A 21,642-nucleotide genomic window follows, 5' to 3' on the forward strand; every position below is an offset into this window, starting at 1 on the left:
AGTTATTCAATAGCACTGTACTATTTTGCAAACTGTTAAGTAATCAATCAATCTTGTAGCTACTGAAATGTGCACGTCAATTTGAACAATGCTAAATCTGAAATGACGCGCTTTGGATAAAAGCGCTATATAAATGCACCATTTACAAACCAATCTAAGTGAATAATTATCAGTCAAATAAGTGTTGGGTCAGCTACATGTAGCTTAACTTGCCCAACACTGGTTTTAATTATTTATTTTATGTTTTGTCCCCAGTAACGGCCACGCTACACCAGGCTTTGTTTGTGTGTTGAATTTAGGTCCAGTCCTATTTTAAAAAACGCACACGCGGGCCGCGCGTTTAGGGTAAACGCGCGGCCCGCGTTTTTTAAAATAGGACGACCTAAATTCAACGCACAAACGCGCGCGTTTTGTGCGCGAAAAGCCTGGTGTAGCGTGGCCGTCAGATTTGAGGCTTGAATACCTGCAGGTGTATAGTGGAGTAAGCAATAGGTCTATTTAAGTTCATTAAATAGGCCTATTAGCTATAATGCATTGTTATCTGCAGTGTTGGGCAAGTTAAGCTACATGTAGCTGACCCAAGACTGCAAAACAGTGAATCATACCCAATACTTATAGGCCTATTAACTTTAATAGAGCGATTGCTTACTCCACTATACGTACAGGTATTCAAGCCTCAATTCTTACTGGGAAAAAATAAATAAATTAAAACCAGTGTTGGGCATTCTGATGGGCAAGTTAAGCAACATGTAGCTGACCCAACACTAAGTGCTCCAATGTAATTTCCTATTTTATGTCAGAACATGCATCAATAGCAATTTGTTGATAAATGTAACAGCACAAGCAGGATAAAAAAAAAAGCACTTTAAAGTCTCCAGTTGCAAAACAAGCTTTCATCAATTCAGTATCGAGTTTCTGTATCACTCATCTGATGGGCAGTGGGCACCACTAACAAAATAAAAATCCAGCTACACAAAATGCCAAGTCGATCACAAGTTTGCCAGTAAATGCTTAAGACACCCAACCCTAAACAAGGAAATGGAAGTCTAATTGTTTTCTCCTTGATTTGCATTAACTAGAAATGTAATGCTAGGAGGAAAATAAAGGTAACAAAATGCAAGATACTGTATGTCACACCATTTACAGGCACACACCGATATCAGAGCAATGGTAGGTAAAATCACATAATACACACACACACACACACTTGTAATAAAATACTGTTTTAATGTAAACACAAATATTTAGTGAACACAATTTGGAACGAAAGGCAAATGGGATGGTGGGGGACGTCCACAGATATCTGACAACATAAATCTCAAGGCACATAAGAAAAGTGCAAAATATTTTCTAATTCTCTTCACAACAAAGGAAGCCCATCTTTTTAACCGGCGGCACTCAAGTGTAATCCAATCATGAAAGATCACAGGCCTCTCTGTTACACATTAAACATGATGACATTCAAAGTGTGAATACAATATTGCACTTTCTTCAGATGTAGATCTATGAATATATGAAACAACTCCCATAGGGAGTTAATTACTAGGACCCCGTTTATGAATATCTTTGGTAGACTGTATAGATCTGGAGGGAAATCAGACATTTAACATCTTGACGTTGGCTGTTTCCTGTGAAGTAAACTGGATATCAGATGTAGGGAGGAGGGATCTGTTTGCTTGTGGCTTGTTCCCCATCCGTTGACAGACTGAGCAAAGTAGGTGCCATGTGAATATGGCCACTTGCACAGTCATCATGGATTACTCTGCCTCTTACTTTTGAATGCCCAGGCTAGATCTCATGTTTTCATACACCACATAGCTAATGCTGACCGCTGGTATGACCTTCATGAAGTTGGGCAGGATGCCGCGGTAGAGTCCAAAGAACCCCTCCTTTTCTACAATCTTCTTCACCATCGTGGTCATGTTCACTTGCTCTGAGCCCTCAATAGATGCTGAGAAGGTAAGGAGTCAAAAGGTTAATGAACATACACGACAAACTGTCCAGATCTGAGGTAAATTCAGACTCATTAAATTAAAATATATGCAATTGAAGTACTTTTGTCCCACACCACTTACTGTCACAGTGAATTCAACTTTGTGTAATTGATATATTTTTTTAAATAACACAGGTGTTGAAAACTAGCACTCGCGATAATACACCAAGGCTTACAGTGTAAGCAATGCATCTACAAATTGTACAATTGTGCAATGTGATGTCCATATCAAATAAATAAACATTGCTATGGAAAAACAGGGAGACCCCTGAATTGAACAAACACTATAGTAGTCCGGCAGCAGACAGGCTTCTTTTGTTTAAAGTGGGAAATGTGGTATATAGTATTTTTTATTGGCCTAAAATATTGTCTATATACACATACATTCACGAATCCACTTGCTGACCGGCTGTTAGTATTGGGCAATCTTTTTAATAGGGGTTTCTTGTGACCCTACCATTAACATCCTATGGCTGGCAAAAATGTCAAATTTTCCTTTTGCTTTAAGTAGCATGTGACATGTCAAACTAGTTTTTCATGATTCTAAATCCATTCCAAGCATTAGTTTTGCACAAAATACACTCCTAGGCCTAAAAGCAGCCATAGCCACTTGCCCAAATGTGCCCAAAATGTGTATTTTGTGCAAAACTAATGCTCGGAATGGAATGGTCACATGCTACTTAAAGCAAAAGGAAAGTTTGACATTTTTGCCTGCCATAGTAGGATGTTAATGGTAGGGTCACAAGAAACCCCTATAAAAGAAAAATCCCAATACTTCCAGCCGGTCAGCAAGTGGATTCATGGATGTATGTATATAGACAATATTTTAGGCCAATAAAAAAAGACTATACCAAATTTCCCACCCGTCCACCTCGGCTGCCGGACTATAGTATAGATCAGGGTTACCCAATTAACTTTCCTCAAGGGCCATATTTTGACTAGGGTACCAGGCTGGGGGCAGAGTCCGCACGCACGAGGTCTTGCCCTGAAAATTCATTTTCAGGGCAAGACCCCATTTGAAAAGGATGCCCAGTTTGACATGCATATGCTACTGACCCCCATTTAATGCCATTTATATCTGGGACCTTCCAGGGGCCACAAGGGGGCGCTCCGCGGGCCACCTATTGGGGAACCCTGGTATAGATTGTTCAATAACGGGGTTCTCCGTGTTTCTCCAACACTTTAACAGAAAATATATTTCCAGATCGGAAGACCAATTTTATCCACTAGAAGAGAGAACCCATACAGCAAGGTTACCCAATTCATTTTCCTCAAGGGCCATATTTTGACTAGGGTACCAGGCTGGGGGCCGAGTCCGCACGCACAAGGTCTTGCCCTGAAAATTCATTTTCAGGGCAAGACCCCATTTGAAAAGGATGCCCAGTTTGACATGCATAGGCTACTGACCCCCATTTAATGCCATTTATATCTGGGACCTTCCAGGGGCCACAAGGGGGCGCTCCGCAGGCCACCTATTGGGGAACCCTGGTATAGATTGTTCAATAACGGGGTTCTCCGTGTTTCTCCAACACTTTAACAGAAAATATATTTCCAGATCGGAAGACCAATTTTATCCACTAGAAGAGAGAACCCATACAGCATAGAACAAGAGAAAAGAAAACAGAATTGGAACTATAACATTTAAGCTGAAACATTCTTTGTTGGGTTCTCTCTCCTGATTGGCTGAAATTTGCAACCCACCTGAAAATGTATTTTATGAAACGGAGATAGAGCTGCCTAGTCTGTTGCACTCGCTTGAAACTCCCAATGCAAAGCATTGTTTTTAAAACTAGTGTAGTTCACAAATCAACATCATTAGAAAATGACAAAGTTAGATAAAATGTGGAAGACATTTCTTTCCACTATGTCCCATTCGAAGTGCATTGCCTTAAATGTAACAAGCATCACTATTCAAAAGAAAGGAAACTTGGAGAGACACTTTGGAACAGCACAATAGTGCGTTTATCAGGATGGCATTATAGCGAAAGAGAAACTATTAACAACTAGAGCAGTGCCTGGCCTACTTGGAACGATGCAAGTTAGAAATGCATGCTCCACCCAGTTATAATGTCTGCGTCCCTTTTATGGCCATATATGGAGTTCTTCACAGGCATGCCCAAATATGGAGTCTATGCAGATGTCAGAACCACATTGTGATGTCAGAACAGGCCAGCTCCATATATGGTGATATAGGGGTGATCAGGTGTGATTAATTGGCTAATTTGGGCCCTGTCCAGAGGCTGGACAGAGGCCTTTTGGTCCGACCGACTCAAAGCCGGGAACTGCAGTCCCTGTGGTGGAACGCGTGTGTCCAATTTGAAGTCGGTGGGGCGAACAGTTGAGTTAGAAATAAATAATTACCATCAGAATATAGAGCTTTAACATTTTAACAAAAAATGTAAACAAAAAAATAACAAAGCACCTTTAATGTTGTACCTTTTACTTATAATCCAATATGACAGACCATTCAAATTGTAAACCGCATAGAAAGAACCCCAAGGTATCAGCCTGTGGTGGATGTCTTACCTGCAGCTTGCATCCTGGTGCGGATCAGAGCGAGAGGGTAGCTGGCCAGTTGGCCACAAGTGCTGGAGATGGTACCACAGGCCAGCAGCACCATAATCCCAGGGTTGCATGTGTCTTTGGCATAGCGGGACAGCCAGGCATTTTTTAAGCTCTAGAGATGGTAGGCAGAAAGAATTTTGGGAAATCAGATTATGCCCAAGTTATAGTAGTTGCAAGCCATATATACAGAATCAGTTGGAGAAATCAAAACTATAATACATGTGTAGGTGTGCGCACGTGCATGCGTGTGTTTACACAATATATAGTGTAACTACTATATCAATGAATTTATAAACATGAATGTATTAATGTTAAGACAAGTCTCTTGTTTTGTTTGTTTGTATGTTTCTGCTATTTGTTTTCCAATCTGTAACTTACTGGTTAAACATTCTTGAAATGCTTGTATGCCAAAAATCATAAACAGATGTTTAAAAAAAAAAAAAAAGACAAGGCTATGTTTTTTCTGGCTGTGAAAATACAGCAATATACAGTCTAACTACTTGTCATATATTTTATAATGTAGTATCCTTAGACATTGTGTACCTCATACACTGCCAGATCTATCCCAGCATATGGAATAATGCCTATAATATTTGGAATGTAGCCTTTGTAGAATGCCTTCACGCCTTCTTTCTTGAGGATTTTCTTTCCACAGTCAAACATTCCAGTGTACTGTCCAGTCTTCCCCAGAGTCAGCCTGGTTTTCATCACCTGCATTGGTGCATTGAAGCGCCCAACCCCAGTTCTTAGGCGGTTTAGTGTGGTCCATTGCTGGCGAGGTAGGTCATCTCCAGCTATGGCACCAGCTCCTGGTTCCCAGATGTACCGGTGCATGCGGGAGGGCCCGGCTGACTCCCACTCCTGCTTCCACGCTGCTGCAAGCCATGCATCTCTGGAGATGTCCTCAGGGATGGAGTTGAGCATCTCCTGTGCTGCCCTGTTGTAGGGGTGACGAGACCTGAGTCTGCTTGGAGGCGCTGGAGTTGTGGTGGTGCCATGCAGGATGTGCCAGTCCTGCTTTTGGGCTTTCCTGGCCAGGACGAGGGTGGCAGCCTCCCGTCGGAGGCCGGCCGGCTAATGCTGACCGCTGGTATGACCTTCATGAAGTTGGGCAGGATGCCGCGGTAGAGTCCAAAGAACCCCTCCTTTTCTACAATCTTCTTCACCATCGTGGTCATGTTCACTTGCTCTGAGCCCTCAATAGATGCTGAGAAGGTAAGGAGTCAAAAGGTTAATGAACATACACGACAAACTGTCCAGATCTGAGGTAAATTCAGACTCATTAAATTAAAATATATGCAATTGAAGTACTTTTGTCCCACACCACTTACTGTCACAGTGAATTCAACTTTGTGTAATTGATATATTTTTTTAAATAACACAGGTGTTGAAAACTAGCACTCGCGATAATACACCAAGGCTTACAGTGTAAGCAATGCATCTACAAATTGTACAATTGTGCAATGTGATGTCCATATCAAATAAATAAACATTGCTATGGAAAAACAGGGAGAGTTAGTTCTCCTTTAACCTTCTTAGTTTAGCTGAAAACCAAATGAGTTGTCCTTTAAACTATTTACTTAAATAAACACAAAATGAGCTTGTTACCCTTTAAACGTCTTAAACCTTTGTGAAAACAAAATTAATTATTTTAACCCTTTATCATGAAATACAAAAATGACTTAATTATGCCTTTAAACCCTTTAGTTTGGTAAAACACAAAATTGCAATCTTAATGCAAACACCTTTATATAAACCTTTAAACTCTGTTCACTTGCTTAAGTGAGTCATTTAAATTCTTCTTATACTATCCAGCAATGTAACAACTGCAAATACCAGCTCATTAGAAAGATCCCAAAAACGTGTAGGCTAAGCTCAATATGCAAGGTTAATAGATCTGAGTCCTTGTTGCAATTTCCAAGTTTAACCGCTTCCCACACCACCTTTAACTTGAGGATTGTGGTAGGGAACTTCTTGGCTGTCACTCGAAACGTTGCTCTTTCGACACAGTCTATCGCCGTTGCTTTGCACTGGCTATGCCGAGTTGCCGACACCTACTTTGTGGGCTTTGCGTATCTGAAGGCTGGATCCTCTTGCGTTGTCACCCGCGGAGGTTGTCGTCTCTCCTACCCGCGTTGAGCAGGTGTAGGTGTGCGCACGTGCATGCGTGCATGCGTGTGTTTACACAATATATAGTGTAACTACTATATCAATGAATTTATAAACATGAATGTATTAATGTTAAGACAAGTCTCTTGTTTTGTTTGTTTGTATGTTTCTGCTATTTGTTTTCCAATCTGTAACTTACTGGTTAAACATTCTTGAAATGCTTGTATGCCAAAAATCATAAACAGATGTTTAAAAAAAAAAAGAAAAGACAAGGCTATGTTTTTTCTGGCTGTGAGTACGCACACAATACAGCAATATACAGTCTAACTACTTGTCATATATTTTATAATGTAGTATCCTTAGACATTGTGTACCTCATACACTGCCAGATCTATCCCAGCATATGGAATAATGCCTATAATATTTGGAATGTAGCCTTTGTAGAATGCCTTCACGCCTTCTTTCTTGAGGATTTTCTTTCCACAGTCAAACATTCCAGTGTACTGTCCAGTCTTCCCCAGAGTCAGCCTGGTTTTCATCACCTGCATTGGTGCATTGAAGCGCCCAACCCCAGTTCTTAGGCGGTTTAGTGTGGTCCATTGCTGGCGAGGTAGGTCATCTCCAGCTATGGCACCAGCTCCTGGTTCCCAGATGTACCGGTGCATGCGGGAGGGCCCGGCTGACTCCCACTCCTGCTTCCACGCTGCTGCAAGCCATGCATCTCTGGAGATGTCCTCAGGGATGGAGTTGAGCATCTCCTGTGCTGCCCTGTTGTAGGGGTGACGAGACCTGAGTCTGCTTGGAGGCGCTGGAGTTGTGGTGGTGCCATGCAGGATGTGCCAGTCCTGCTTTTGGGCTTTCCTGGCCAGGACGAGGGTGGCAGCCTCCCGTCGGAGGCCGGCCGGCTAATGCTGACCGCTGGTATGACCTTCATGAAGTTGGGCAGGATGCCGCGGTAGAGTCCAAAGAACCCCTCCTTTTCTACAATCTTCTTCACCATCGTGGTCATGTTCACTTGCTCTGAGCCCTCAATAGATGCTGAGAAGGTAAGGAGTCAAAAGGTTAATGAACATACACGACAAACTGTCCAGATCTGAGGTAAATTCAGACTCATTAAATTAAAATATATGCAATTGAAGTACTTTTGTCCCACACCACTTACTGTCACAGTGAATTCAACTTTGTGTAATTGATATATTTTTTTAAATAACACAGGTGTTGAAAACTAGCACTCGCGATAATACACCAAGGCTTACAGTGTAAGCAATGCATCTACAAATTGTACAATTGTGCAATGTGATGTCCATATCAAATAAATAAACATTGCTATGGAAAAACAGGGAGAGTTAGTTCTCCTTTAACCTTCTTAGTTTAGCTGAAAACCAAATGAGTTGTCCTTTAAACTATTTACTTAAATAAACACAAAATGAGCTTGTTACCCTTTAAACGTCTTAAACCTTTGTGAAAACAAAATTAATTATTTTAACCCTTTATCATGAAATACAAAAATGACTTAATTATGCCTTTAAACCCTTTAGTTTGGTAAAACACAAAATTGCAATCTTAATGCAAACACCTTTATATAAACCTTTAAACTCTGTTCACTTGCTTAAGTGAGTCATTTAAATTCTTCTTATACTATCCAGCAATGTAACAACTGCAAATACCAGCTCATTAGAAAGATCCCAAAAACGTGTAGGCTAAGCTCAATATGCAAGGTTAATAGATCTGAGTCCTTGTTGCAATTTCCAAGTTTAACCGCTTCCCACACCACCTTTAACTTGAGGATTGTGGTAGGGAACTTCTTGGCTGTCACTCGAAACGTTGCTCTTTCGACACAGTCTATCGCCGTTGCTTTGCACTGGCTATGCCGAGTTGCCGACACCTACTTTGTGGGCTTTGCGTATCTGAAGGCTGGATCCTCTTGCGTTGTCACCCGCGGAGGTTGTCGTCTCTCCTACCCGCGTTGAGCAGGTGTAGGTGTGCGCACGTGCATGCGTGCATGCGTGTGTTTACACAATATATAGTGTAACTACTATATCAATGAATTTATAAACATGAATGTATTAATGTTAAGACAAGTCTCTTGTTTTGTTTGTTTGTATGTTTCTGCTATTTGTTTTCCAATCTGTAACTTACTGGTTAAACATTCTTGAAATGCTTGTATGCCAAAAATCATAAACAGATGTTTTAAAAAAAAAAGAAAAGACAAGGCTATGTTTTTTCTGGCTGTGAGTACGCACACAATACAGCAATATACAGTCTAACTACTTGTCATATATTTTATAATGTAGTATCCTTAGACATTGTGTACCTCATACACTGCCAGATCTATCCCAGCATATGGAATAATGCCTATAATATTTGGAATGTAGCCTTTGTAGAATGCCTTCACGCCTTCTTTCTTGAGGATTTTCTTTCCACAGTCAAACATTCCAGTGTACTGTCCAGTCTTCCCCAGAGTCAGCCTGGTTTTCATCACCTGCATTGGTGCATTGAAGCGCCCAACCCCAGTTCTTAGGCGGTTTAGTGTGGTCCATTGCTGGCGAGGTAGGTCATCTCCAGCTATGGCACCAGCTCCTGGTTCCCAGATGTACCGGTGCATGCGGGAGGGCCCGGCTGACTCCCACTCCTGCTTCCACGCTGCTGCAAGCCATGCATCTCTGGAGATGTCCTCAGGGATGGAGTTGAGCATCTCCTGTGCTGCCCTGTTGTAGGGGTGACGAGACCTGAGTCTGCTTGGAGGCGCTGGAGTTGTGGTGGTGCCATGCAGGATGTGCCAGTCCTGCTTTTGGGCTTTCCTGGCCAGGACGAGGGTGGCAGCCTCCCGTCGGAGGCCGGCCGGCTAATGCTGACCGCTGGTATGACCTTCATGAAGTTGGGCAGGATGCCGCGGTAGAGTCCAAAGAACCCCTCCTTTTCTACAATCTTCTTCACCATCGTGGTCATGTTCACTTGCTCTGAGCCCTCAATAGATGCTGAGAAGGTAAGGAGTCAAAAGGTTAATGAACATACACGACAAACTGTCCAGATCTGAGGTAAATTCAGACTCATTAAATTAAAATATATGCAATTGAAGTACTTTTGTCCCACACCACTTACTGTCACAGTGAATTCAACTTTGTGTAATTGATATATTTTTTTAAATAACACAGGTGTTGAAAACTAGCACTCGCGATAATACACCAAGGCTTACAGTGTAAGCAATGCATCTACAAATTGTACAATTGTGCAATGTGATGTCCATATCAAATAAATAAACATTGCTATGGAAAAACAGGGAGAGTTAGTTCTCCTTTAACCTTCTTAGTTTAGCTGAAAACCAAATGAGTTGTCCTTTAAACTATTTACTTAAATAAACACAAAATGAGCTTGTTACCCTTTAAACGTCTTAAACCTTTGTGAAAACAAAATTAATTATTTTAACCCTTTATCATGAAATACAAAAATGACTTAATTATGCCTTTAAACCCTTTAGTTTGGTAAAACACAAAATTGCAATCTTAATGCAAACACCTTTATATAAACCTTTAAACTCTGTTCACTTGCTTAAGTGAGTCATTTAAATTCTTCTTATACTATCCAGCAATGTAACAACTGCAAATACCAGCTCATTAGAAAGATCCCAAAAACGTGTAGGCTAAGCTCAATATGCAAGGTTAATAGATCTGAGTCTGTAGTATATTGATAACCCAGATACACATAATACACTTAAACTTATGTAGTCTATATCCTGTATAACTCTAGACAGCCTGAGAGTCTATGTGTTACCCCTTTTTCTCCTTCCCTTTGTTGAGACAAATAGGCCTACTCTGATGTGATGTATGTATGTCTTTATACCATGGCACAAATATACATTCTTACTGCACACAGATGTATTGCACCCACAGCATAATGTTAAGTACAAGTATAAGTATAAGGTTAAGCATGGCTGCACCCAAGGTAATGCTTATGAAGAAAACATATAGGCTGGACTGCACTAATGCACTAATACTGATGTGCACCCACAGTTCTGCCGGCCTGAGGTCAAATAGGTCATATGGTTCCCAGGCTATGTTGGAAAGTTTATCAATGGATGTGACTATAATATATTCTCCTTAGTTACAGCCTTGGTTACGTAGTGGTAATGGACACACACACACACACACACACACACACACACACACACACACACACACACACACACACACACACACACACACACACACACACACACACACACACACACACACACACACACACACCCCATATAGTATAAAAAGCACCTCGTGTTAGTTGTGCTTTGCTTTTTCAGTAGAACCATCTTGCTGGTAAGTCATGATTCGATATATGTCTTGATAAGGGCTTCTCAGAGAACATCTCCTGTTTAGTCATGATTTGGAATGCTTATAGATGTCCTGTAATAAACTCTAAATTGGAAAGAAAGGACATTGCCTGGACTGCCTCTCTTTTTTGTATAACCTGCCTGGTACATATCTCCACCTATTATCAACACTCAATTTACTACAAATCTGGCGAGCTTAGCTGCGGACGATTACAACCTGTCGAGGGGACGTTGGTGAGTTGTTTGGCTGCTTACTGCGTTTCCACGAACAGGTTAACGGAAAGAACCTTTATTGATTTGGCGTTGGGGTGTTGTATAATGGTGGGGATATGGCCTTTTGTTGCAGGCAGAGGGAGTCCATGTTACTTTATTGGTAGGAACTACGGTTGCTAGAAATAAAGACAAGTACATACAATAAATGTGTATGACATAAGTAAGATATAAAAACAAAAAAAACTAAATAAAAAAGTGAAAAGAAATGTGTAGTGTGATTGAAGGGGGGCCATGCGCATGGCCGGGGTTTTACTGGGCTTGGTGATGTTGGGCTGTGCGCGGAGTTTTTAATTCCATAAATCGTAACGGTGAATATCTGCTGCAAACCTTTTTGGTTATACAGTCTAGTCTGGGGAGTCGCACCCTTTAATCCACGAAACAGATCAGCTGGAACGGACTGAATGACATGTATACTTTGTTAGTTTAAAGGGGGCCTTGGGCTCACGGGTGGTTTTTGCCAGTCTTAGTCACTCCTACGGTGTTAAGCTGAGCTGTTGAAATGGTACAGTCTTAGTCACAGTTTGTGTTAAGATAGTGTACTCTTAGACACTGTTGGTGTTAAGATACTCTTAGACACTTTTGGTGTTAAGGTGTTGTTGTTGTCACTCTTGATGGAATGGATAATGTAAAAGTTTTGTTTTGTGTTTGGATTGGATTTTTTTTGTATGCGTGTGTCTTGTGTGGATTGCTTGTATAAAATGAGGGCGGATATTGAGGTGTGTTATGTTTTGTTATGGTGATAATGCGACTGTTGATCATATTGTTGATGGTTGTTATATTGAATTGGGACTATTGTATTAAATGTGGTTATTATATGGGGAGTGAAAGTTGTTGGTCTCTCTCTCTCTCTCTGTGCGCTTCTCGGCGTCTGTCCTTCCGGCCAATGGGATGGCAGGGCTTTACACGGCCTGCTCCTCGGGTTAGCGCCGAGGGGGTATAGGAGAGGAGTGTATGGTCCACACGCGCGCGGCAGTGGGGAGTAGATATACTCGATTACTTGTTGCTGCATGCGTGCTCCTCCCTGCTCGCTCTCCTCAGCATTGAGGGGGGTGGGGTGGGGATGGGGGGCCGGTGTTGGCCTTCCCGGCTATGGCATGGCATGGCTTGGCTTTCACAGTTTTTCACGGTTTTGTTGAGTGTTCCAATCCATGGTTGATGATGATGTCACAATGTTCCATGTTTTAAAGGGGGGAAGGTATATTGATTTGGTTTGGAACATTTAAGAAAATAGTAATAAGGGTAATAATACGAATGATAATAATAATAATAATAATAATAATAGGCTAATAATGATGATAATAATAATAGGTAATAAACAATGAATAATCCAAAGGAGACATTGATGGACAGTGAAATTGAAACCTTTAAATCTCTATATACATAAAGGAATATCATAATGAAACAGGGAGTAATTAGGAATCTCCTTTGCATTCTTGTTTGGAAGAAATGGTCTATTTGAGCAATTGAATTTTGGAACTAAAGTGAAAATGAAAACAAAAGAGCATCATTGGACCCTGGTTCCTATTGTGTGAGTGTGAGTGAAGGCCCATGTGATTGAGGGTTATGTTTAAAGAATTGGAGAATTGATACTAATAACATCGTTTTTGTGTTCTTATGTCCAAAACACATGTGGAGTGTCCAGTGACGACACAGAGCCAAACCCCATCCCAGACTACAGAACAAAGGCCAGGAACTCAGACAAAAGACACAGAGGCCTTGTCTGGATTGAGGGGGAAAGCATGCAGACCCATTGCAGATGACCTCCGGTGATCTGGGGACTGCCATGGTGTTGCAAAGATCAGTAATGGCTCAAACCATTTGAAGTTTAATAGACCACATAGTAGTATTTGTAAATCAATTATTTGAGTGTGTTTGTGCAGGCATGCAGGCAGATCATTGGGAAATATATGCTAGGCAAAGCAAGGTCATGATACAACTCTGACTTTGAACCTTTTCTTATTTTGAGTGGTGGGACTGGCTATGGTACATTCATTTTGTCAGGAGGAAGCAGATATTATTATTGATATAATACTGTTTCACCTAGCCACGAAAACCTGAACTAGGAGGAGTTTAGTGACAGTATAAGTTTGCGGGCAGGTAGCAAGCCAGGGGATATTTTCCAATGATAAGTCACATGTTTGGAAAAGTGTGTTGTATGAATGAAAAGTGTGATAGAAGCCGTATGGACTGAAAGGACAGAGTAAATGGCTGATGAATGAGTACAACAATATTGCATTACACATTTAAAGTCTAATAGACACAGAAAATACAGTGAGGAATGTACTCATAATAGACCTAATAGGTATGTCAATATCGAGTAGAAAATGACATGACGACTTGACTTTAGACTGAGACCGTGAGTTAATGGCATGCGTGTGTAATGATAGAAGCAAAAGTATATTTGCTGGTTGATTGCATATGGGTGTGTTGTGTTGACCTGTGTTGTTTGGTTCATTGTAACTAAAATAACGGCACAGATCAATTCAGCACGTGCTCGAACTTTATGAAGTAGACTAATGTAAATGACAGAGCATATTCCTCGATCGGCATGCATGACTGACTGATTATCGGAGCTCTGGAAAACATTGCATGGACATGACTGGGACAGGACGGTTAGTTTGACGGTGGGAAAGGAAAATAGGTACATACATACATAAGATCTCCATATAATGTGATGGGATGATGAGGGTGAACCCTGAGGAATGAATGTGCTTTGGAGAGTGATGAACGTGTATGAATGAGTCAATGACTGAATGTAGTAATGTACTTCACAAAGTTACAAGGGGGGACTTTTACATTGGGAGAGAATATGTCCAATTGCTGATAGAGACCATTATTTTAAGTGAGAAATAAGTTGATAAATGAAAATATAGTCAAATATGAGAACAGTTTAAGTTACATATAGTAAGCCAATTATACATGTTATGGGTTCGAGGATAAAGACAGAGATGAGGAACTAATATACAGAGTGAAAGTAATTCAATGCACTGATAAATGTGCGGCTAACAGAGAGGGAAAGCTATACAGGACTCATATGAGGTCCGTATTTGGAATAATCAATAGATAAAGAAATGAACACATAAGTAATGATTGACTTTTGAGTCTGATGTCTTAAGTAATCACAAGGAGTGGTTTTGGAAGAGGGTATTTTGGTGTGGATAAAAACAAGTACTGGCCTTAGTGTGCTGTGAGTTTCGTGGGAGGGCGTGGACGCGACGGCTGAAACGTGCGCTCCCTAAAACACATAGTGCACAGGGACCATTGGGATCATGACCCCGTGGTCACAGATCAGCTGGTAGCTAATTGTGTGAGTGCTGAGAGGGACGGAGTTGGCCCCACCTCTAGTGGGTGAAACTAAAGGGTTAAAGCTACAAAGGCCCCTCAGCAGTCTAAAAAAAACCCACCATTTTGTGCCCTATAAGGAGCTTGTTGATTTGATATCAGTGAATTGTCCCATTTCTTGTTGTACAAACAACTTCTGGGAAATAGAATAGATTTCAGATCTTAACATTAGGTGTATAACATTTGGACAGATAGTGTCACTGCAGTTGTTTTTGTGTTAATCTTGTAGTCATTTAGTGTTTATGATGAGTTCTGAGGCAATTCTAACCCCAGTGGGAGTTGTGGAGCGGGATAACCCCTCCATTGGGGGTATTTCCATGATTTCAAAGAAATGGAATAGACGCTGGCCTGCAATTAAACAGACATGGCCAGAAACTGGCACTTTCAATGAAGACGTTATTAGAACTATAGGGGTCCTTGTACGTGCGTATAGAGCAGGAGAGAAAACAACAGCCCGAACAGTGAAGCGTAAATTTGAAATAGCAGTCTTAGATTTGTTTAAGGCGGAGCAGGGGCAACGAACCGCCGACAAGGACAGCCGGCCTGATGACACCGCTGGCCAACGAAATTGTGCTATCAATTCGGGATCAGACGACTGCAGCGGGGACTCAGTGAATTCTGAGGTGAGCTCTGACGACGACAGTGACCAGTGGTCATTTGAGCGACAGCCAGGACATCTTGCTGTCACCCGGCACTATGATATGGATGAGCGGGAACGTGTTTGCAACATGAGGGACGACACTATCACTGCTACACAAATGGCAGTGATAATTGAGGGTCACAACCTGGTCTATCGTCCATTTTCATACATAGACATAAAATACATTGTAAACAACCTGCCGCCACTCTGCGACGGAGCCCATTCATGGATCACTACGTTCAATGTACTCTTGGAGGGCATTCAATTGACGATGGGTGATTTTAAGAAATTGATTGTCTGGCAAGTTGGCGTTTATGCGATGGACAATGTTTTGAATTGGGCAGGACTTCAGAGATATATCGATATAACTGTTAATGATGACCTTAATGATGACCTTTTTGATGCATACAGGAGCCGCCTCTGGCGTGTTTTGAGGGTCCTCTACCCGACGAATGTAGACCCCAGCAGTATTTTTATTGAGGATATGAGTCGAGCTGAACACCCAAGAATTTATGTAGACCGGGTGTATCAAAGATGGAGATCAGTCACAGGGAACGATCCAGACCTAAATAAATTTGAGCAGGTGGTTTTCAGAGGCAAGGTTGAAAAAGGCCTGCCTGAGGCAGTACAGAAGGAGTTAATGGAGGTTGTGGGTCTTACCAGCATGACTAAAGCAATGTATATACACCATGTCGCGCATTATGTCAATCTGTACCGCAAAAAGCTAACTACTCAGACAGAGCAAGGTGAGGAGATGAAGAGGGAGTGGACTCATGCCCAACTGGGGAGACAGATGGGGGTTAGTCCAGGTAGTCAGCTGCAGCCACCACGGGCCAGCCAGGCTGCACCCCAGTACCTCCCATACTCTCCTCTGCCCGGGGTTAGACCACCTAGACGTCAAGGACCTGGTAGTAATTCCCATCAGAGGAACCAGAGCGCTTGTTACATATGCGGAGAATTCAGCCATTTCTGGCGTCAGTGTAACCGGGGCGACCAACTGCGACCTCCGCAGGGGTTGCAGGAATCATATGTCTGACTATAGACTCAAATAAGGATGTTAATGCCACAGCATACATACTTATGTGAGTAGGGGGGAGGATACGGGCAGAAAACCGCTGTCATTGAAGATTTTGCATTTCAACTTAGATGTTTTGTTTTTATTTTGTGTGTTTCAATGCATGTAATATTTGGTGATGTGCATTCTGTCAATTGTTTATGGTTTATTATTTTTGAACGTGTGGTTGACAATGACACATGGATTATGTGTTTAGTTATTGTTTGATGTTTATTTGGTTGTTTTTATTATTTGTGTCATGCTTTTGTCTCTCAAGAGGGTTAGGTGATACCATTGTGTTGGGGGTAGGTTACTTTGAGATTGAGTGGTTATTGCTGTTTTTGTTTTGTTTGGGAGATACGTTTCGGTATAGTTTTGTTATAAATATACGTTTAAGAAGGTTCTTGTTAACCTTCTAGAGGGGATTATGTAGTATATTGATAACCCAGATACACATAATACACTTAAACTTATGTAGTCTATATCCTGTATAACTCTAGACAGCCTGAGAGTCTATGTGTTACCCCTTTTTCTCCTTCCCTTTGTTGAGACAAATAGGCCTACTCTGATGTGATGTATGTATGTCTTTATACCATGGCACAAATATACATTCTTACTGCACACAGATGTATTGCACCCACAGCATAATGTTAAGTACAAGTATAAGTATAAGGTTAAGCATGGCTGCACCCAAGGTAATGCTTATGAAGAAAACATATAGGCTGGACTGCACTAATGCACTAATACTGATGTGCACCCACAGTTCTGCCGGCCTGAGGTCAAATAGGTCATATGGTTCCCAGGCTATGTTGGAAAGTTTATCAATGGATGTGACTATAATATATTCTCCTTAGTTACAGCCTTGGTTACGTAGTGGTAATGGACACACACACACACACACACACACACACACACACACACACACACACACACACACACACACACACACACACACACACACACACACACACACACACACACACACACACACACCCCCATATAGTATAAAAAGCACCTCGTGTTAGTTGTGCTTTGCTTTTTCAGTAGAACCATCTTGCTGGTAAGTCATGATTCGATATATGTCTTGATAAGGGCTTCTCAGAGAACATCTCCTGTTTAGTCATGATTTGGAATGCTTATAGATGTCCTGTAATAAACTCTAAATTGGAAAGAAAGGACATTGCCTGGACTGCCTCTCTTTTTTGTATAACCTGCCTGGTACATATCTCCACCTATTATCAACACTCAATTTACTACAAGTCCTTGTTGCAATTTCCAAGTTTAACCGCTTCCCACACCACCTTTAACTTGAGGATTGTGGTAGGGAACTTCTTGGCTGTCACTCGAAACGTTGCTCTTTCGACACAGTCTATCGCCGTTGCTTTGCACTGGCTATGCCGAGTTGCCGACACCTACTTTGTGGGCTTTGCGTATCTGAAGGCTGGATCCTCTTGCGTTGTCACCCGCGGAGGTTGTCGTCTCTCCTACCCGCGTTGAGCAGTCGAGTTGGCGTCTCTCCTACCCGCGTTGAGCAGTCGAGTTCTCACTGTAGCTCTTCTCCCAACATTGACGACACAGGTCGGTTCTTTATAAACGGGCATTTATTTCGGGCATTCTTCTCATCCCTCAGTTGTTCCATCCATGCCGTGAGAACTATGTTCACACAAAAATACACATAAATCAATCAACAAAGTGCATCATAATACATAATATTGATTAAACAAATGAAAATACCAAACATGTAGAAATGCGCGATGCGCAGGTGAACGTGTCACATACAACACAACATCAAAGACTAATCTAAAATACCTCGTTGGCCGCTTGTTGTGAAAAGAGGTTCTTGAATCTTGAGTTGCTTAAAGTTCTTATAATGTCCTTTGACAGTCTGCTTTGGCTTCAGACGTCTTTCTTACTTTAACAGTTTGTGACACACTAAACTGCAAGTGTGCTGCTGCTTCCTTCATGCAGACCAGTGTCCGAGTGAGTGAGACAAAGTTTGTACCACCTGCCTGCAATGCCAGGCAATCATGCATCAATCAGTCAATCAAACATGGTCCAGTGTTGCTACTGACAGACAGGGAACTTGGTTCTGCCTCAAAGTTATCATCACATCATGTTTACATTCTTAACCTCATATGAAATCAATTATGAACCACATATTTATTGTATGCATCATGAAATTATTATGAATTATGCTTTATGAACTTATGACCATGAATTGTTGTATTTTAGTCCTTTTAAAGTAAGCATTTTAATAGCAGCAGTTACACTCTCTCTCTCTCTCTCTCTCTCTCACACACACACACACACACACACACACACACACACACACACACACACACACACACACCATCTTAGTGACTCTAGTCTGTGTCCCCTCTGACATCTCTGTCTTTCAGTTACACTCACTCTGAGTTGGTATCGCCAAAATAATCTCAGCACATCCCCAAAAACAACTTTTTTACCAGCTGCTGTGTAAGCACAGCTGGTCTATGTTCTCTCTGCTTGGCTTTCACGCCCACTCGACCTATCCTTCTCAATGGCTGCTGTATTGACTACCTATCGTCCTGATTAGCTGCCTCGTCTCTAGGCAACCAGACACTTTTTGCCTCTAGCCGACCTTTCAGCCAATGGGATAGCATGCAGCCAGCAACAACCCACTAGTGTGTGTGTGTGTGTGTGTGTGTGTGTGTGTGTGTGTGTGTGTGTGTGTGTGTGTGTGTGTGTGTGTGTGTGTGTGTGTGTGTGTGTGTGTGTGTGTGTGACTGTGTGTGTGTGCAGCTGGTAAAATATGACATTTTGGGCTTGTTTTTTTTTGTCCTTCAAGAGTTCAAATGCAGGATTGTTTAATTGACTGACTTTCATGAGTAAAAGTTATCTTCTTCCCGTTTCTTCCTCGATCCTCATCTGTGTGTTCCTCTCTGTCACTTTCTCAACCTTGCTCTCTGTTCTTGTGTTTTACCGTTCTTTCCATTCCACCCACTTCCCTGCTGGTCTCTGTCTCCAGATGCTGAGCTCCATACTGTTTGCAGGTGTGGGTGTTTTGGGGGCAGGTTACTCTGTCATAATATCTGCCGTGGCTATCAACAAGGGACCAAAGTGTAACATTAATGCTACCACTCACGATGACTGGATCTACCCTTTCGTTGACAGGTGAGAGCTTTTTTCTTTTTTTTGTGAGAGCAGCCGTAGCTGAGTCCGTAGAGAGGCCATCTGGGAATCGGTATTTCGCTGGTTAGATCCTTGGCCCACCCACTTTGTGTCAAAGTGCCTCTGAGCAAGACACTCTCATCAGATCCACCTGAGCTAATTTCCTCTACCTCTACGGGGGTCAAAAAACTCCTTTCAAATCTGTATTTGATTTCCCCTTTACATTGTTTAAGATATTTTTGGGGCTTTTTGCCTTTATTGATAGATATACAGGAAACAGGGAGATAGATGGGGGGGAAGACATGCAGCAAATGTCGTCGGGATCGGGACTCGAACCTGCGACACACTGTCAGGCTGGATTACCAGCCTGGGTGCCTGGACTGCTAGGCCGACCCGGGCCTCCCCTTTACATTGTTAATAAGAATTGATTGATTGATTGATTGAATACTTTATTAATAGTTTGCAAAAAAGGGTACAGTGGTACATATGTATACAAAAGGTGCTAAAAGGATAACCCAAAAAAGTACAAATTGCATTGAGGTCCTGTGTATTCAATTCATCGAGACATTTAAAGACAAACAATAAGTATGTTGGTGTATAGTTGCTGTTGTGTTGGGAAACACCAACCATCCTGTCTTCTTGCTCTCTTTTTCCAGTAACTACCTATCTGACCACATCATTTGGTCAAAGTGTGTCGAACCAGTTGGTGTGGTGTCCTGGCATCTGTCTTTGTTCGCCGTACTGCTGGTCATGGGTTTGAGCCAGATGGTGCTATGTGCCGTCCAGGTGATAAACGGCCTGCTGGGAGCCCTGTGTGGGGACTGCTGCGGTGCAGGGGTCAGTATAATTTAGATTTACTTTAAATTATGTCCAAGCATAGGTTGATTTGGTTTTATTTTTATCATGACAAAATGTATTTGGCACACCTTGAATGATGTTGAATGATGGCTGTGTTTAATATCAGTGAAGATAGTGACACATAATTAAGAAAATTTAAATATGATCTATCACTTGATTTTTAATACATTTGGGATGTAAAGTAATCCAAAATGCACTTAAAATAATCCAATGACACCCTTGGATTTGTTTTCTGTGAAAATAGCCGGTTATCACTTCTATTTTGAAAGTAATTTTTCAAAGCTGTCCATATTTTGTGTCTTTTAGAGTCCTGATGCAGCCTGAGCAATTCCTTCTACCACATGTTGGAAGGCTGGAGCTACTGTACATTTCGTCTTCCATTTATCCTGAAGTTAATGGGACTTATTCCTCCTGCATCTCTTCTGTCCAAATATGTCTGTTGCAGTTAGCAAAGATTTATATGTTTTCTCATATGTATGCAGTAATACAATTTTAGATTGTACACATCAATTCACTGTATCTGACATTGTATATGTAATGATATGGTCTGGTTTGGGGTAATTGAATTAGGCTTTAAGTAGCACTAGCATGTGACAAACTATGGGTTATTCTGATTCTGAACCCATTCCAAGCATTATTTTTGCATGAAAAACACCCCTTGTGCTAAATTCGGCCATAGCCACTTGCCCAAATGTGATCATCTCATCACATTTGTGAAGACGGCTATGGCCGAGCATCTCTTGAGTCTGACCCAGGCCAGAGTTATAGGGCTATAAGGTCTGACCGCCCAAGTTAGTATGTACTAGTGTTGCATTACTGCCCCCTCGTGGACATTTGTGGATACTACACCAGTAGTATTCACAACAGTTCGTTGACTGCATTTTGCTCAATATTTACAATAGATTCACTGACTCACAGACAGTGCCAAACAAACAGCCAAGTAAACTATTACAGTATCTCTTATCATTTTCATTTAAAGCAAACAAGTAAAACTGTTTTTGGAGAAAGATCTGAAGGTACGTGTTCATTTGCATGTCCAAGTCTACTCAACTCTAAATAAAATGTAACTTTGATTTGAGACGTGTGTCGTATGCTGTGTTGTTTACACTTTACAGTAGCAAAGCGATATGCGCATTAACAAGTCCATGATTCACTATGTCACTATTCACTATTCACTATGAGTAGCAGTAGCTACAAAATAAACTACATGTTTGATTGAATACTTACTGTATTACCAGTTTGTAAATTGTAACATAGTACAGCAGTGGTATTATACTGCTAAAGGAATTGGGGCTCTATGTGGAACGTTCCTTCAAGATTAAAGTTCCGAGCCC

General features: G+C 41.5%; 2 protein-coding genes across 2 annotated transcripts; one reads left to right on the top strand and one right to left on the bottom strand.

Moving 5' to 3' along the window:
• Positions 1-1,218: 1,218 nt before the first annotated feature.
• Positions 1,219-5,275, bottom strand: LOC306925888 (mitochondrial adenyl nucleotide antiporter SLC25A24-like; the record flags this gene model as incomplete). The annotated part of the gene is made up of 3 exons (XM_079505036.1): positions 1,219-1,951; positions 4,520-4,670; positions 5,102-5,275. The coding sequence occupies 3 exons, from the start codon at positions 5,273-5,275 to the stop codon at positions 1,770-1,772; spliced, it is 507 nt and encodes a 168-aa protein (XP_079361162.1). The 3' UTR covers positions 1,219-1,769.
• Positions 5,276-16,980: 11,705 nt separating this feature from the next.
• On the top strand, positions 16,981-20,698 carry LOC306926173 (transmembrane 4 L6 family member 4-like; the record flags this gene model as incomplete). The annotated part of the gene is made up of 6 exons (XM_079505436.1): positions 16,981-16,995; positions 17,348-17,360; positions 17,741-17,878; positions 19,333-19,453; positions 20,107-20,287; positions 20,615-20,698. 6 exons carry the CDS (start codon positions 16,981-16,983, stop codon positions 20,630-20,632), a joined length of 486 nt encoding a protein of 161 aa, XP_079361562.1. The 3' UTR covers positions 20,633-20,698.
• Positions 20,699-21,642: the final 944 nt, after the last annotated feature.

Source organism: Electrona antarctica (genome assembly GCF_951216825.1).
Source record: "Electrona antarctica genome assembly, chromosome: 7".
Taxonomy (NCBI): Eukaryota; Metazoa; Chordata; class Actinopteri; order Myctophiformes; family Myctophidae; genus Electrona; species Electrona antarctica.